Source organism: Colius striatus, chromosome Z (genome assembly GCF_028858725.1).
Source record: "Colius striatus isolate bColStr4 chromosome Z, bColStr4.1.hap1, whole genome shotgun sequence".
NCBI classification, from domain to species: Eukaryota; Metazoa; Chordata; class Aves; order Coliiformes; family Coliidae; genus Colius; species Colius striatus.
Genome location: NC_084790.1, coordinates 16,293,957 through 16,306,585, shown reverse-complemented (window position 1 = coordinate 16,306,585; position 12,629 = coordinate 16,293,957). Strand labels below are relative to the sequence as shown.

The following is a 12,629-nucleotide window of genomic DNA, read 5'->3' as shown; positions in this document are numbered from 1 at the left end:
TCCTGGTTGATAATAAACTAACCATGAGCCAGCAATGTGCCCTTATGGCCAAGAAGGCCAATGGCATCCTGGGATGGACTGAGTGTGGCCAGCAGGTCAAGGGAGGTTCTTCTCCCCTTCTCCTCTGCCCTGGTGAGGCCTCATCTGGAGTCTTGTGTCCAGTTCTGGGCTCCTCAGCTCAAGAGGGACAGGGAACTTCTGGAGAAAGTCCAGTGCAGGGCCACCAAGTAATTCAGGGGACTGGAACATCTTCCTTATGATGAAAGGCTGTGGGATCTGTGGCTGTTCAGCCTGGAGAAGAGGAGACTGAGGGGAGACCTCATGAATACTTAAAAGTATTTAAAAGGTGCATGTCAAGGGAATGGGGCAGCCTTTTTTTCCTGTAGTGTCCAGTGACAGGACAAGAGGTAATGGACAAAAGCTGGAATACAAAATGGTCCACTTAAGGAAAAAACTTTTTTACTGTGAGAGTGAGAGAGCCCTGGCACAGGTTGCCCAGGAAGAGTGTGGAGTCTCCTTTTCTGGAGGTTTTCAAAACCCAACTGGACACGTTCCTGTGTGACCTGATCTAGGTGGACCTGCTTGAGCAGTGGGGTTGGACTGATGATCTTTACAGGTGCCTTTCCAACCCCTACCATTCTGTGATTCTGTGATTCTAGGACATAATCTTTGTTTGAGTGTATTTCCACTGGGAAGGTAAAATACCTTTATCTAAAAAATAAACTGCAAGATTAGTTGGTAGTGTCCTAAAAACTCTGATAGTAGGAAGAGTATAAAGATCAGCTGCATTAACCAAATATTTGTCAAGAAAAGTAGTTATTTCTAACATTCAAATGGCAGTTCCTAGCCTGTCATTCAGTGTCAGGCCTGCTTTATATGCCCTGTAAACTGAAAAGAGATATGCATCTGTGAAATTACCTAATTCCTCCTCCAATGACTGACCAGTGAATATCCCAAGGCTGTGCTGAACATGTAGGAAAAAAATATAAAAACAGGCCCTGAGATTAGTGTGATGTCATTGGGAAAACTCAAGAAACTGTGATTTGAACTTCTACTTGTAGGGGTCTGTGAAACAGAGGATGTCTTTCTGTATGCTTAGCCTGTGGACAAGAGGACTAGTGCCACTGAAGTTAGTGGGAACCGCACTCAATGCCTCTGACAACTGGGCCACATGCTTATGTGAGATCTTGTTATTATACGAAAAGGCTCTAATTTCTACTCTTGTTTGTTGGTTTGTTTTCTCTGCCACATAAGCTGACCTAGTTTACGATCTGCCTCTCTACAAATATGTCCTCTTCCGTGGGCAGAAAGAGGACAGAGCCATTGCCAACAAAGAGTGCCTGGAGTTAGCAGGAAGAAAAGACATGGGACAGCTCAGGATGGGGAGATAAAGGAAGGAAATGAAAGATAAAGATGTTTGGAAGAGATGAGAGAGAAACAGAGAGTGAAGAAAGTGCAGCCATATCTGTATCTACTATTCCTGCTTTATCCACGTGACAGAGGAGTTACTCAGAGTCTTTGATTTGGGACTTTGTCAATATATTGGAGCCTAGTTTCAGTGGGCAAATTTTTTTGTTGTTATTCAGCAAACCTTCAAATGGAGAATAATTCAAAGGGAATATCTCCTTCCTATTAGGAAGAAATTTTTTCAGGCTGCTGTTTTACAGTTCTCTATTCTTGTTCTCTATGAACTCCTAAAGACGCTGAGAGCAGTGCAAAACAAAGAAAGGAAGGAAAATGCTGTGATAATGATGCTGGATATGCCAGGCACTTTTATGACATCTATAAAATGAAATGCAATTCTGAAATGTAGTACCTGATCTGATTGCTTCCACACTGAATTTCAGTGAGTATGAAAAATTAGTTTTGCTGGGGATGCAGATTTTTAAGTTGCTTAGATTGACTGTCAGAAATTTTGTAATTAGATTAATTTTCCTTTCCTTGTGCTTCTGGTTATTTCTCTGACTGCAGAATAGCGTGCAGATGAGCTGGATGAAGGAATGCACTGGCCTGCAGTAATGCATGTAAAATGAAAACGATACTTCTGTGTATTCTCAGTGCATTTGTAAAACAAATGAATGCAGAGATCCATCAGTCAGCAGAAGAGCTGTGGGAAGTTTGGAGGTCACATTTATAAGTGCTTCATTTTCAGTACAGGGATGAAATGTTGAGTATTACAGAGGGAGAGAGCTGTCACTATGGAACTGACTGGAGATTAGTGTTTTCTTCCTGGTGTTGCTGATGACCTGTGATGTGACCTAAGGCAATCCACTTTCCCTTATTTGTCTACATGAGTTGGTGAATTTTAGAACAGAGACTGCCAGTTAGTGGATGTTTGCAGGACATAACGAGACCTCAGCTGTTCTTAGGGAGTTCAAATACTACTGTAGTATGAACTTGAAAATTATTTTCTAAAGTTATTCAGCTGACTAACAGGCTCATTTGCACACATCTATTATCTAGCAGAATAGCTTGGCAAGATCTCTATCAGCAACTAGATACATGAGTAATCTCATTGACTTAAATGTGACTCCTTGAGTGAGTGATGTTTTAGTACAGGCTCCGTAAACTGTTTTAGTCATCATCAGCTTACAAACTACATACGTAGCCCTGCCAGCACTTGCCACACAGTGTAGTGTATTTTACTGCAAGCAATTCTGCCACAAGAGTAATATCCAGTAGTAACTATGCCTACATGAAGAAGTTACTCTGTTCTGCAGTTGCAAAAGCAGCCAAGTTTCACTGGTGTTGTGTTCACTTTGGTTCATGGGAACCATTAGTTCCCTTTCATAAGAAACCCAAAGAAGTATTTAGTATCTGTGATGTTGTAAGGAAGAAATACATTTTTTTTATTGCAGCTTGTGGGGATACTGCTGCATGACTGAATCATCGCTCTCCCTCCTTCATTGCAAATCTGGAGCTGTAAGGTTTCACTTAAAGCTCTTTACAGTCTTACTTGAGCTCATGTTTCTGCTTTGATTACTCCTGCCTTAATCTGAGTGTCTTTGTACCTTCTTCCACAATAGCCCCTATTTCTTTCACCTACTGGGGGCTTTGTGTCTCCTTTCAATCTTTCCTTTTCTTAAGCATAGGAAAAAATCCCATTCAGTAGTATCGCTCTTTTATTCTACAAATCCCTCTTTCAAGTGTGCTTCATCAATATCTTCCACATAAGGCAGCCCTGAAAGATAGTTTGCCTGTGTCCAGCTTGCGTGATTGAGCCTGAACATCCTCAAGGGCAGGAAGCATATCTCCAAAAATTTCTGAATTACTGCATGTATAGGGAGAACCATATAAATATAACACTACTTGTTACCACAGAGTCACATATTTAACATTTATATCAACTGCTGGGGCAAGATAATCACAGACTACAGCACTTCGACAACTACGTATGGTTGCATGTTGTTCCTCCAACTAAACAGGCATAACAAAAAAGATTTAAAGAGCAACAATTATTTTAGAAATAGGGAACCTCTGTAACTCTTCTTTACAATACTTGAATAGCATATTCTCACAAAGAGCATTTGTTTGTGAACTAAAGAGCTCGAACCAAAGCCCAATGAAGGCTCTTCCAATGCATTCAATAAACTTTGGATTAAGTCCTTCCTGAGGAACAGATGCAGGGTTTTATTAACTACTAGTAGAACAATAAAAGTGACAAGACAAAGAATAAAGTTGTCTACAGAAAATAAAACAGAGTTGTCCTGCATCAGCTTAAATACATTAGGCTCTATAGTTAAAGTCCCCTAGAGTTTTAAAATTGTGTAGCTCATTCACAAAAATATACTCTCCAGAAATGTTTAAATATCTGTATATAAATGCCCAAAATATGTTCCACTGAGTAATCAACTTCTCAGTATTTGTTGAGAACTGAGTTAGAAATGTAGCTACAAATTCCACTTGTGCAAACAAAGATAACACAGAAGTAGTTTGTTGCCTTTAATCATCAAAACTCCAATGGAAGAGAGAGCTAGAAATTTTTTTATGCTGTGGCTCTTAGACGAATACAAAGTGTTTGGTGAGACCTCTACTAGAGACAGGCTTTCCTTTAGTTAAGTTTATCTTGTTTAATACAATGATTTCTAATCTGGCTCATAGATATTATCAAGATGTAAACAATAATGAGTGTGGAGGTGCAGAGAAATTTGGCCCTGCAAGAAAAACTGAGGCCAGAGTCACTGCAGGAAAAAGAATCAGACAAAGGAGATAAGCAACTGTGGGAGACACAAGAGACTTGGCTGAAGTAAAAGTGTCAGCAAATGAGAAGAACAATTAGCAGAAACAAAAACAGATTGAAACCTGGGACTTGCACCAGAGACAAAATATGAAGGGAAGCTGATCAGAAGCTTCCAAAAAGTATGCATAGATCTTGTAAAGAGATCCAGTGGTAGCGAGCATGAAAGCAGCAAACAAAATACGCTGTTTTTTTTAAACACCTGCATGGATTTTGTAAAAAGTATTAACTGGGAAAGGAGCCTGGATTGGAAGAGATTGCTGTCTCAGCAAAAAAGACCATTGTGATGAATATGTCGAGAGACAGGTGGATTTTAAAGAGCTAGGAAACTGGCAGAATCTGGTGCAAGAAAGTGTGATGGCAGACAAGGATGTTACACAAAACTTTTTATACCAGGAAAGAAAGAACGGAGTCAAAAGATGACAAATAATATTGCACAAAACTGTTAAAAATAATACAATTTAAATTTTACCAGTTTGTATTTAAATGTTTCTAACTTTTCCAGCTAACAAATAAGAGCCTCCAAAATGAGTCAGTATTCTTAAATCCTCTATATTTGAAAGCCAACACAATGCTTACTCCAGTTGCAAGCATAATCTAAATGCAGAAAGGCACATTTTGTCATGCTATGTTTTCCTGGAGGGTTCCGACAATTATGGAGAAGATAAATCCTTCTGTCATTGCTTTTATTCCCACATGGGGAATGCTATAAGCCTTCAGGGACTGAAATCCCCACTACATAAGAGAACAGTAAGACCCTCTTGCCATGCTGCTAACCTTCCCATCTTTATGTTGATACAGCCTTAACAAACAGTCCTGCAAATTGCTGATACGTTTTTATCTGAGTTTTGCTCATTGAAGTACAAACCTTCAGCAGTTAAGCTGCCTTCTCCACACATTTTACCAATCTTTCCCTATACTCAAGGCTGGATGCTTGTCCCTTCCAGTTCAATTACAATGATGTTAAATATCTCCAACTGGGATGTGTTATTTGCTGTAAGGTGGATGGCAATACTAGAAACAATTAAATAAGGAAACAAAGCCTACCTGATAGTCACCAGAAAGTCAGAGACTGGTGGATAATATTCAAAGAAGAAATCCATTATCTCAGGACAAAGAACATTGATGTTCTTTTTCCTTCAAGCAACGATATCACAATTTCCTAAAGGCATATCCCTTTCTTGAATTAGAAAGGTAACAGGACCAATGACTAAACCTGTGGCTAGCCTGAAGGACTGGCTATCCCTGCAATAAGCTGAGGTCTTTGCTTCATTTTCTGTTCATCAGAAGTGATATCAGGCAAAATGAAACTGATTATAGGTCTGCTAATTAAAAATACCCTGTATTCTGTATGGAAATCCAGCTCTGCACTATGATACTGCTGTGTATTTTAATACCTAACTCACATACTGTTGGAGTAGGCAATCTTGTTTGGATATGAAGGTAGATGGGCATGTTTCACACAGGCACCATAGCCTGACAGTCTTGTAACTCTGCTTTGGCAGTTTCCACGCAGAGTCACAGAAATAAAATTACAATGGTCAAATATAATGTCTTTGATCGATTTGAGTGACTGGTGATCCTCTGGCTTCCCTGACTATTATGAAGACACATTTGAGCACAATTAGCAGAGACTGTAATTGGAAATGAACTCTTAGCTGTTTGCTGTGACATGCAGTTCAGTAATCAAGATAAATCCCTCTATATGTTCCCCAGACCAGCTCTGCTGACTTCAGCACAAGGTGAGCTATGCCCAGGGCCAGGGATGGAGTGTGTGACCTGGGAAACCAGTGATGAGGGCTGGCAGGAACCAAGCAAGGAAAGTGTCAGTGGCAGAAAATAAACTATTTTACTCTTTGAAGCTAGCTTGTACCTTGCCTTGGATTTGTACTGCATAATGAATTTCAGCAGCACTCCTTGCTCGTGTAGCAGCAAGATATGTCCTAAACTGCCTGACAGGTCAGGGAGGAGGGGATGTAAGCCCATAGAGGCTTTGAAAAGTGACCATGGATTTTTTGCTGTGTAGGCTCACAAAATTCAGATACATGCACTGTGTAGAAGGAGCATCTCCCTTTTGAACTACTCCAGAGTGATGAAAATATCAAAGCCTTTGTCATTTTGAGTTATCAGTAAATTTTTCAGCCACAGTGCACGTATGTCAGCGTGGCAAGGGGGAGGATGAGGGGAAGAGGTTGTATCCTGGATCTATTTGGATATTTTTTGTTGGTTTTTTTTTAAGCAGCTGCCTAGTGAAAGTAATAGATCTTTCCAGGATTCATGGACTCATTTGGTTTCTTTGGTGATATAATCTTTCATAAAACCAATGAAAGAGCAAATTGGAATTCTGTATCTCTGATGAAATATTCCATCAAAATAGCACCATCCTTTTCAGAGCGAGACAAATTCTTTCAGCCTACTGCTGATCCTTTTATGTTCATAAAAGTTTTGTTGACATTAGGAGTTGTTCACCAAGATAATCTTCCAACCTCATGTACAGCAGAGCTGCAGAGAAGCCAAATGGTGTATATGTACATCTTCTTCCTCGTTACCAGTCAGCAGAAATGATGGTGGGAAAATAAAGAAAAACAGCTGCAGTTTATGTAACTCCCACACACATACACATTCTTCTTTATGAGCAAAAGCTGCAAGAAAGGCTTAGTGATAGAGTACACGGTATTCTGAACCTACACTCCAAAAAGAGCTGCAGGCATAACAGGATGTGTTTTAAACGCAACAATGAAGATGCAGCATTTTGCGGTTTAGAAAAGACTGAAGAAACATTAAAAAATCCAAGACCATTCTTAAGCTTTGGCTTGTTCAGCAATAGGTCCAGCTTGACTAGTTCTGAGCACGTTCCATGGACTGGTTCTTTGGCAGGACCATATTTTTCCTTTCTTGTAAGGGAGAGTATTACTTTGCTTCACAAGTACGATCAAGTGTGACATTTGTTTGCTGATCTATATCCTGTCTTCACTGGTTGTGAATGTCATTAGTTATTAGGACATAATAGTTTTCTGTGCTTTATTGAAACTTATGCAAGTACCATTGACAAGTCAAGAGCACAGTCTGGACTTAGGGTTATCTTGTTGCTTCTTGTTAATAGTTTGCTAAAGTTTGTTAATAATTTGTTAAAGGGAACTTTACGATAGTCAAGGTATCCACTTGAAGAAAGTAGAGCATTGGAAATAACACAGATATGCAGATTTCTATTTCCTGATTTCTATTAATTGAGAATCTACTTTCTCTTGGTCTCATAAAAAATACTGCAATTAGGTTTGCATAGATTCTTTTCAGAGTTGATCTCAAATTGCTCGGTTTCTTATCTGAAAATAACTTTACCCACCCACTCAACTTTTTAGTGATAGAAAGGACAATTGGTTTGGGATTGTCTCTCTCAGCAAAGGCAAGCTCAGAAGAGTTTATATCCATCTGCTCCATATACTCACTAGGCTTCTCCCTTCCACAAATTCTCAGTAAATTGTTAAAGAAAATTTCAGCGCTTCATTTGCTATGACTAAATTAGTTTTCTTCCATACTGGTAGGGATGCTCTCATGGACTTTGTTTTCCCGTGCTAGCGTTTTGCTGATTCTGCTCATGCTGTGTCTGTGGCAGCACTGAGTCAGCCTCCCTCTCACCAAGTTCTGCCATTAAACCTCCTCCTTCCGCGGGGGGTTGTTATTAAAAAAAAGAGACCTTTTTTTAAAAAACGAAGGGGAAAACAATGCTAAGCCAGATTTTGTTCTGTATAGTGTTCCACTCCCAAGTATTGGAAGTACTATATTATTAAAACAAATTGCATTCCACAATTGTTGAACCTTTTCCCCCCCTGTTCCCTTAATTACGAACTTAACTTAAGCCAGAGAAAGTTAGAAACCGATTAAATGCTAGCTCACAGGTTTCCCAGCAGTCCTACAGGTCCTGCTTGTGATATACGAGCTGCCACAAAGCAATACTACACTGAGCAGAGCACTGATAGCAACCAGTACAATATGCCTGGGAATGCCTGTGCAAGTCCATGTTCTAGCTGTACTCAAAACAGTTTAAATATCTGATTTAAACATGTTATAAAAGTTTCATTTGACAGCTTTGCACTATCAATTTGAACATTACTTTTATTCTCTGCGTTGTAAATTATTTGCCTAGAGAAAGGTGCCCCAAGGACGTGTCAATTCATTGCTTTTTATAGTTTTAACCCTAAACTTGGCTGTTGTATTTTATAGTTAAGAGTATGAATTCCTGTGCTAATTTGTTCATTCTAAGTAGTTAACTCCATTTAGTCAGAGTCATATTTGTTATTTACTTGCACATCTGTTTTGTTTTGTGGTTTTTTAAAACATAATATTTGTCCAACTCTTTCTGTCATTCTATTAGTGCTTACATAAAAATTGTGTAAAACCTGGATTTTGAGAAAATTACTAAGGTTTTTTTTTACAGGGTAAATTAAATTAATAAATATGATAAGAAAAATCTAAGAAAAGGTTTTCAATACATGTTTTGCATTTACATTTTCCTCATTGAAAAAAAAAAAAGCTTTTGTGTGTGCTGATTTAGGTGATTATTCACCATGGCATTTGAGATCTTAAAGACAGCTGATCTGAGCTGCTCATACCAGTTTTTCTTCATAGACCAGAAGAAGATATGAACTTGCTGAATTTTTATCTTTAAATGTTTGTCTAAAGGAAAGGCTAGTTATTGGTCTAAATTTAACTAACTGTAATTTAAGAAAAAATTTCTCTGCTTTTATAGCAGAAATCATCAGTTTCATCTCAACCAGTTTAACAGCCTTGGTTACTATTTTAACTTAAAGAAATGTAAAAGATAAAGCAAATTTAGGCATTAATATGGGCTACGTATATCCAAGTTTACAACTTTATGTAAAATTCCAGTTTATAATTGAACAATTGTTGGATGGGCCTTTCATTTTTAACATGGCTGATTTTGTCTCTGGATGTATGTGCTTCATGCTCAGAAGCATCAGCATCCCTGAAGATTAATGTCTTGACCCTGAACAAATTCACTTGCCTATTGGGTCCTTTTCAACTGCCAGTGTCCAACTGACAAATTTGTTGGCTGCTTTTAAGCACATGTGGCTGCATGCAATCACACCAACAACAAAGAAAAAGGAATATCCCAATCACACCTTTTCCAGTAAAACAGCATGTTTCCACATGCCACTCAAGTGCATCAGGCTACTGGGTGAGGCCAACACTTCTTGGACACTTGCCCTCCTCATGCTGAGAGCTGTTTGCCTACAGGTTTCCAGCAGATGAGAGGAGGTGGGGTAGCAGTAACCTCAGAGGGGCGTGAGTAGAAGAGAAGGTGTAAGGGAAGAGAGGAGGGGTATTGACTGATGGTGAGAAAGAACTGAGCATTGTTTTGATACCATCTTGCAGTGAGCTGCCAGGATTATTTAACGAGACCTCCAAAGAGATGTACTTTTATTGAAGGTCTTCCTAATACCAAGTGTTACATGGGACTTTCAGGTATCTAGGAGACCTTGCAGTAGTCAAGCAAATCAGTTTACACCAACAACGTCAGCTGTGCAAAATACTTCCACTGTGACAACCTCCTTGCAGCTGAAGGTGTGGCCCATCGATGGGTGCCATCGAGCCTTTCATCTGAGAAGAGCGCGGATCCCTGTGCTTCCCGCAGGGACGCAGTGGGAGGAGACTTACCCCTGCACCCTCTTTGGCTTTGAGACTCTCACAGGAGCATGATCCCAGCGGGTCCCTCGATACCAAATCCGATCCTCCTGCGCCTACAAAACCAAAGACATTTCATTGCCCATGGGAGAATATGGATGGCTGAGAGGTTGTTTTGCTTTGTAGATTTTATCTCCAGTAGCACTGTGTGTACACAGTCACACTGACAATACATTGAATGATGTTCTTGTGCTACCACAGTGCTGGATGCACCCTACTATATTTAAATTTGGCTCATGTAATAATAAAGCTTGAAGTGGCTCTGAAGCCCTTGGTCAATACAAAGACTGTTATTCATGCCCTCCCTGCTGCTACTCTCCTCTATAATCTTGCTTGTGTCTCTTCAAGCTACTACTCTTTGGGTATCCACTGCTGTGTTATGGTTACTTATGCAAAACGTTCTGTGCATCAGAGATGCCCTCTGCTTATTTGTTGCTCCAGTGGACAGTCACATATGCTAGCAGTGCTAGTTGAGTTGTAGTCTGCCTATGGATACAAGAAGGGACTGACTACACCTCTACATCTTTCTTCCTAGCAATACTGGCTGGTGGATTTTCACGATTTTTGGCAGCCTCAGATAGGCATGTTTTGCCCTGGGGGAAGAACATGAAAAAATGTCAGTGCAACTTATGTGCCAAAATCATACAGGTGCTTTAAACTTTATCCAGCACAAGTTCCCTGGAGCTGACCCCCGCTCTTCCTACATGCTGATCTACAGCATCCATGTAGTCCACAGAGCCAAGAGGTAGCTCCCAGCAAGGTTTAAAGACTGCGTTTAAACAAGTAAAAGTGAGTAGTAACAAATTTGTGGCTTTTTCTCTTTTGCTGTCAGCAGTCTGGAGAAGTGCACAAAGCTAAAAGTCTAATCCCGTGGCTTTACCACAGGATTGGTCCCACTTATGCATTCATTTCTGCTGGGGTTCCCCTAGAGTGCTGCTGCAAGAAAAGGCATCTAACATAGTCTGTCCTGAAACTTTTTTTTCCTGCTGTTGTGTTTTTGAGGGTTTGTTTGTTTATTTGTTTTTTCTTCCCAGCTCACTTTGGTAGCTTTATTCATGCTACTCTCAGGCTAAAAGGACTTTCCTTGCTATGTCTCTAGAGCATTTTAACATAGTGGACTTCTGATCATCTATTGATATTTATATGCTCTCTTGCTATTCAAATGCAGATGTAAAATACAGTTGTGTACCTTCTTTTAGCATTTCACTGAAGCATCCCTTCATACTCAGGTCCCTGTGCATCTTTTTCTGCAATATATTTGGAACTGAAACACCTTCAGCACATTGTCCTTGTGTGGATGCTTCTGTTTGAATTAGCAAGTGCCCATGAGGTAGGAGTGGACCAGAAGATGGGAGCTGTTGGTGATATCTCTAAAACTATACTGTAAACATTCCCAGGAGTAGATTTAGTTTGATTCTCTGAACTGAATGTTACCAGTGTGAGAAGAATATTTTATTTGAGTATTTGTGTTTCCACTAGGGTTTGAAAAGTATTCCACGTGACCTTGCAGAAGAGTTTCTGGTTTAGTTTTCTCCAAAAGGACTTTTGCCTGCAACTCAGCAGTCTGATCACATATCAGGAATCACTCTATATCTGAATCAGTTGCAAGCATGGTTAAGGGAAAAGGGCATGAATTCACTAAAATCCATATTACTGTTCTCTGCAAAACTGCTGATGTATATGCAGCCTATGCCCACCAAGAAAGGGCAGTCTGGTGACTAGGATGTCAAATGGAGATGTTGATTGCCTAATTTCACAACTGTGACACAACTAGCATTCTGTATAGGCCTTGTAATTGTCTGAAGCTGTTCACTTGTAAGTGATATTCCTCATTGATCTGGAAAAACAGGGAAGATGAAGAAGAGGGCATTACAGCAGTAAGGTGTTTACTTCACAAGAAAAGAAGTCATGAAAGTCCAAGGCCTAGAAATTAACACATAAAGAAAAGGATAGATTTTCCCCAAGTCCTACAAACTTATAAACACTATAAGCCTCAGCAGACTTAATTCCCACACTCTGCATTTGGTGACAGGCTGTATTTGCCACAATATGGACTTCTGACTTGATCTGCGTAAAGGACGTGGCAACTTCATAATCTCCCTTGGATTAAAAATACCCAAACCCAAGCATGTTCACATCCATGGACATGCTGCAAAGGCTGCACAGTACCAGTTCATGCTGCCATTAGCACAGCTAAAGCTTTACATCCATCATTGTCTGTGCAGCAGTGATGCAGTAACTCAACCAGAACAGCTGCAGGGCAGTTCCATCAGCACTATTAGGGCTCAGTGGCTTTTCATCCATCTCTGCGCATGCCAGCTCCACTTCTGTTATAGCACTGTGCTGACTTATTTGTTTCCTTTTATTTGCTATTGATTTCAACATTGAATGGGGTTTGGTGGATGACAGGAGTTGAACAATAAAGAGGACTGGACAATGCAACAGTAATGAAGCTGAACTAAGAGTCTCTTTCCTTAAGAGACATATCTATGCAGACTTGGGAGAGACATCAAGATGCAGATAGTAAAAAGGAATTTAGGCTCTCAGCTCACTAGAATCAGATAGGAGAGAAAGGAACATAAGTTGTCAAGACGGAAAGGATGAAATGTAAATGTAAGAGGCAGATGGGCAGTTCCTGGTGGTGCAGTAGGCAATGAAAGTGCAGAATATGAATGAAAAATAGAGGTAC

At 39.9% G+C, this 12,629-nt stretch overlaps 1 protein-coding gene across 1 annotated transcript in view; it reads right to left on the bottom strand.

The window, feature by feature from the left end:
• PALM2AKAP2 (PALM2 and AKAP2 fusion) overlaps positions 1-12,629 on the bottom strand; it is a 264,450-nt gene that overhangs the window by 99,697 nt on the left and 152,124 nt on the right. Inside the window, exon 7 of the mRNA XM_062017385.1 lies at positions 9,914-9,996. Coding sequence (XP_061873369.1) covers positions 9,914-9,996 — 83 coding nt within the window. The remainder of the gene's footprint in view (positions 1-9,913; positions 9,997-12,629) is intronic.